Genomic DNA, 5,747 nt, shown 5'->3' on the forward strand with positions numbered 1-5,747 from the left:
TTTTTCATAGGACTAGCCCAAACAACCTTACAAAATAATCCGAGGTTTCGCGCAGGGTAAACCCAAAAACCTTTCATAAACAACCTATAACTTTTACACAGGCTTAACTCCAAAACCTCAAACAACCAGAGCTTTTACACATGATCAACTCAATAACCTTAACCTAACCTTTTTACATGTTTAACTTGCAACCTTCAAATCTATTAGAAAAGTATCACAAGAGAACTACTCCCTTGACAATTACAACACAACACAAGTAAAACATAACTCTCAGATGAAACTTTCCATTCTCTTGGAATTAAGGTAACTATAGTGAAAAGGAACTTTATAAAAGAATGAGAGATAGAAAGATAGCATAGAATTTCTATTTAGAAAATTAGTGTATTTTGAAATGAGGAGAATTCTCCTTTATATAGAAAAAAATCAAGCTAAAAAAGGTAATAATCCATGGGCATTTTCGAGCTTTTAATCTAGTAAAACATGTAATTAATCAATTAGTCAAAGCCAAAATAGGAACATTTGATTTTCAATGTCACTTAATCGATTAATAACCTCATTAATTAATTACACTAGTGCAGAAAGTACTTTTTACATCGGGCGAAAAGTACTTTTTACATCAGTTTTGGGCCCGATGTAAAGCCAGGCGATGTAATAAGTCTGAGACATTTTACATCGGGCCAAGGCCCGATGTGAAAATTATCATACCACATCGGTTGAGTTCATAGGTCTGATGTGAAAAATAATGCAATTTTTTTAAAAAAAAATATACGCCACATTTTACATCAGTTTTCACCTTGGCCTGATGTAATAGATAGTGTTTACATCAGTTTGTACATCAGACCACATTTAATTGCACCAAATAGCTAAGATGCATATATATGTTCGTCAAAATATACAAAAGTATTAATCTAGGATACACGAGTGCACAAAATGATAAGAAAGGTTTACGCACGGTTTACTACTACAAAATAATAACATAATAAATATCCAACCATTTAAATCCTTTCGCGCACTTGAAAAACCAACACGCATCCACGAGAAACATAAAGCTATTCTTTATATAACTCAAAGAAATATTTTGCCCAACGGAATCGCAAATCATACAAATCTTCTTGTATCATCTAATGTAGCTACATCTCTTGATGATATCCTTTCATTTTTAATTGTCTCCTCGAGCAAGCGATACCCTCCACGAGATAATACATGTGGGTATACATTCCTAGCCACATTTTCACTACCCTTTCGACTTTTTTCCTATTAATTATAAAATCAAATAGTTATCACTAAACATAATAAAAATGTTACTAAAAAAAACTCAAATATAACTCCTACTAACCTTAAATGTGGGGGTATCTCGAGCCTACAAATTTCATATTAAAAAAAATTCCATATAACTCCTACAAATTTTTGAAACTGCATATGGCCATCAAATATGGTTAAATACTTTACGTCTACATAGATAAATGTATGATTTAGACTTAAAATCCTATTCACACGCAAACTATTTTCAAGATAAATTTCTTTAGTGCTATTAAACAATGATGCATTCAAAAAAAGTTAGAAAACTTAGAAAACGATGATACATGTGCATTACATATATGTTAAAATAAATTAAAGTGAAGATAAATGATAATTAAATAAACATTAAAAGCAAATGTTTCACTTCTTTTTTTTTTAAACGTAAATGCATGAGAGAGTATGTCAATTGCTTCCAATAACTATTCATTTCTATGCTTGCAAATAGAAAGAGAATCAACAACTCATAAGACTTTGAAGTACTCTAGCCTCCTACTTTTCTCACATTAAAATCAAAGCTTACACATTAATTTCAAAACAAGAGTGTATATTAATTGTTTCTCAAGCATCCACCACTCTTATGTGACTTATGCCCAAGCAACAAAAGAAACAATCCTATGTCAGCATGTGATTGAAAATACCAACATCCAAGAAGAAAATCAAACTTCCTACTAGGTTACTCTCTCTTTCATAACTCTTACATTCTTTTTCAACTTATTCTTTTATTCATAAATCCATACTGACAAAAGACTTAACAGCAACATATGAAAAAAGAAGATAAAACATCATTCTCTTAAGTGAACTCAACAGAACATGATATATAAAATAATAGAAAAAAGAACTTCAACATTCCAATCAACAAACAGGTAACATGCTAAATCAGACAACAACAATCATAAAATAAATGAAACTAAAGAAAAGAAATGATACCAGCAACACGTTGAGAGGTTGTGCTCGCGGTGATAATCATGATGGCCGGAGCAACGTGCCTTTGACAATAGCTCATGGTTGCGATTTGGCTTTAGCGGCGGATCCACCTTCTCTACTCTAATATGCCATTCTTTATATTAGAACGAAATAATGTGGTACTTGCAAGAGAATAAACAGCAACACAAAAATTCTTTCTCTGCAAACAGAAACAAACACACAATATTATTCCGAATTTTGAAAGGTGGAAGGTACGGTAGTGTTATTGTGAGGAAATGAAGCTGCAAGTTGCAGGTTGTTGTTTGAATCCAGAAACATCCCTACAATCAAAAGTTGAGCAGCAAGCTATATGAAATAAAACAGAATTCAGTTTTGCACTACATTGACAGAAACAAACAAACAAACAGTTTATGCTCCTTAACTCGGAAACATTTTAGACTATAAATGTGGCATCAAATTGGTTCATTTCATCGTGAAGATGGCAGAGAAAGCTAAAATCATGAAACATCAAATTCAAACTACATCAAATTTCAGTAAACATTCCTAATTCATATTTCAATTCACATACATGAACTCTACACCCTAAAAATCAAATTAGTATGTTATGATGTAACTACAAGGAGAGTGGTTATGGACAAAAATTCAAAACACTTATTTCCTCCATCACCAAACATACACACACCAAAGTACCAAACCTACCAGAATTCAACTTGCTCAACACTTTGCTTATCTTTACAGAGGTAGAGTTGATTCCACCACAAAGACATTTGCCTGAAGAAACATCAATAACATTCTTCTTGACATCAATAGTTGTGCTGTGCATATAAAAAAGAACCACAATGAGCAATATCAAGGAAGCAAAAACATTGCATTCACATACCATAAGCATACAACATGTGAACAATTCGTATTCCTGAAAATCTAAGGGATAATTTGGTTTTTGTTTACAGTCCTGACTACAATAATATCAATGCTTTCACTTTTCACCATCTTTACCAATTTCAAACGTGAAATCAGTTTTGAATGGAATAAATAATAAAAGAAAAACAACATACCGATAGCATCACCGAGAAGAGCCGTAAACGCCTGCCACAAACCACGTGAATTTTCAGCCCTATTTTGAACAGCTCGTAGTTTGGCTGCAGCAACCATCTTCATAGCCTTAGTGATTTTCTGGATATTCTTCGCACTCTTCATCCGATTTCTCACTACACAATCACATAGATCCATAACACAGTCAAAATCTATTCATTCCAGACCTATTCCATCCTAAATCTAAGAAAATTATCCAAAAATCAAAAGAATAACGAAAAAGAACGATAAAAATGACGGTACCAATTTGAGTGGAAATTGAACGAGCTCCTTCAATTGAAGTTTGCTCTCTGAATCAAACGAAATTGAGATTAAGAGATTAATTGAAAATGATGAATGAAGATTGAGAAAAAATAGGGAGATTTGAGAGTGTGAGAACTTACAACGAAGAGATTAGAGTGGATCGGAGAGTGTTGTTGATTGGTTGGGAAGACATCAGAAGGGAGTGTTGTCGGAGAAGGGAGGGTCAAAAGGGAGGAGGTCGCAGGGTCATTTGGTTTGTTTCGGCAGAAGAAAAGAAGAAAAACGAAATAATTTTTGGGTTGGAAAGGAGGCTAGGGTTTTAGGGGAAAATAATAGGAGACAATTCCCATCGGTTTTTAGATGGACCGAAGTAAGGCCCACGCTGCTAAACATTTCCCATCGGTTTTATTAACGGATCGATATAAAGGCCCTTGAAGCAAAACATTTCCCATCGGTTGCTTAATGGACCGATGTAAAATCCCTTATAACACAATTTTGTTTTATTTACGAAACTGCCACCGCGTTGTTTTTTCCATCAGTGGAATTAAATGTCTGATGTAAAATCACTAAATCAATTTTTTTTCACATCAAATTGTTATAAAATCTGATGTAAAATTCTTTGATAAATATTTTTCACATCGGTTATCTTCATACCTGATGTAAAATCTTGTAACCAAATGTCTTATTTTTAGTAGTGTTAGGAGGTGTTACATATTTATTTAATTTATTAGATGTGACTCTTAATAGATTAATCAATATGTACTTAACTTTCCTAATTGTTTAAGCAAGCTACCTAATCATTTAACCACTTGCCTGAATTTGTCTTAAGAGGATTTTATTAAAAAAATGAAAGGCTTGAAATATTTTGTGTGTATGTGCATTTTTTTAGTACCTTAAGAACTACTCTTATATCATTTACAATTAACTGATAAAAAAGAGATGAAATGCTAAACGGCGGATCAAAGCAAGCTTCCACACTTTCTCGTTTTCAAAATCTACAATTTCAAGATCACCATTTTACACCTTCAAGTTATTTTGCTTGATTTAACATTTTCTAGCACTTTCAATTAAACTTGATATATTTGATTGATGATACTTATGATTGATTCTTTCTTGATCATCACAATAACCATTTGAATAGTTGTCATCATAAAAACCGCCTGACACGTGCGTTGTAGAACAAAAGTAAGTGTAATTTTATAGTCTCCACTAGGACTAGTTGTATTTTAAAGACCGTTCAATAGTTTCTATAACTTTGAAAATTGTTTATTAGATGTTTGATTGCTTGTGAATACAAAAAGTCAAATGAACTTTGATGTTTAAAAGTTTGAAAAATTTATTGGGGTAGATTTCATTGACCTATTCTCATGTTATCATTGATCATTAATATATAATTTTAATCAGCTATTAATATTATCATTCGGCGCCCTCATCGCAACTCATGTTTGAGTCAACGACATAAGATCACTTGCATTACTTAATATACGATCTCTCAACCTACTAATCAATACGTAATGCATCAAAATCAATTGTATACCTTTATGATAAATTTTAAATGTTCTAACTAGAAAACCAAGCATACACTAAGTAGTCTCCCAGTCTTAATTATAAAATGTTTTTTTCTTTTCCCCTCAATACAAGATCATTTGCAAATTTTAAAATAAAGTAAAATTTTTTTTATAAAAATAAAATTATTAAAAATACCACCAAAAAATTATATTTTTCTTTTATGATATTAAATAAATAAAAATAAATATGTACTTGTAATTTTTTTATAGATTAATTTATTATTGCATTTTTTTGTAATAAAAGAACTCTATTCTTATTTATAAGAAAAAAATATTTTTTATGTTGGAGTAATGGAATCTAAAAGAGTAACGTGAAGAAAACATCTGATTTGTTTTGATACAATAAAGCAGAAAATTGCAACAATTAACCGACGCAACATTTTACATCCAACACACAGTACTGTTTGCTGCAGCTGGTTTGGCGATGACATGAGACCACTTTTGTGTGCTCTACTTCCCATACACAACTCATATTCCCAACGATGTTTGGACCAGCAGAAAGAGAAAAACACTTGGCAATGTTTGTCATTTTCCATATTGAAACTCTGCAGAAGAATGAAAAGTTCTCGTACTTATCTCACAACCTTATTATTTTTTATAGTATCAAATAAGTCACATGAT

At 31.8% G+C, this 5,747-nt stretch overlaps 1 protein-coding gene across 5 annotated transcripts; it reads right to left on the reverse strand.

Moving 5' to 3' along the window:
- Window positions 1-294: 294 nt before the first annotated feature.
- Window positions 295-3,876, reverse strand: LOC131607897 (ATP synthase subunit gamma, mitochondrial-like). 5 transcript variants are annotated; one of them, XR_009285432.1, is made up of 7 exons: window positions 3,699-3,876; window positions 3,559-3,605; window positions 3,279-3,431; window positions 2,923-3,038; window positions 2,227-2,543; window positions 1,337-1,413; window positions 295-1,254 (listed from the first exon to the last, which is right to left on the reverse strand). XR_009285432.1 is itself a non-coding variant. In XM_058879852.1 (5 exons), the coding sequence occupies exons 1-4, from the start codon at window positions 3,749-3,751 to the stop codon at window positions 2,956-2,958; spliced, it is 336 nt and encodes a 111-aa protein (XP_058735835.1). In that variant the 5' UTR covers window positions 3,752-3,861; the 3' UTR covers window positions 1,336-2,422; window positions 2,923-2,955. The 5 variants fall into 5 exon arrangements, 1 of the variants encoding a protein (XP_058735835.1); XR_009285431.1 differs by having other exon boundaries at window positions 2,227-2,422; window positions 3,699-3,873; XR_009285433.1 differs by lacking the exon at window positions 1,337-1,413 and having other exon boundaries at window positions 2,227-2,422; window positions 3,699-3,871.
- Window positions 3,877-5,747: the final 1,871 nt, after the last annotated feature.

This window comes from Vicia villosa, linkage group LG5, assembly GCF_029867415.1.
Source record: "Vicia villosa cultivar HV-30 ecotype Madison, WI linkage group LG5, Vvil1.0, whole genome shotgun sequence".
Lineage (NCBI taxonomy): Eukaryota > Viridiplantae > Streptophyta > Magnoliopsida > Fabales > Fabaceae > Vicia > Vicia villosa.

What these genes read in the sequence shown, in the direction of transcription:
- LOC131607897 (XM_058879852.1), bottom strand. Translation starts at nt 3,751, where the DNA reads ATGTCTTCCCAACCAATCAACAACACTCTCCGATCCACTCTAATCTCT. An exon ending in TCCACTCTAATCTCTTCGTT is followed by an intron (nt 3,606 to 3,698) that starts GTAAGTTCTCAC and finishes CGTTTGATTCAG; the next exon opens with AGAGCAAACTTCAATTGAAG. An exon ending in TTCAATTTCCACTCAAATTG is followed by an intron (nt 3,432 to 3,558) that starts GTACCGTCATTT and finishes GTGATTGTGTAG; the next exon opens with TGAGAAATCGGATGAAGAGT.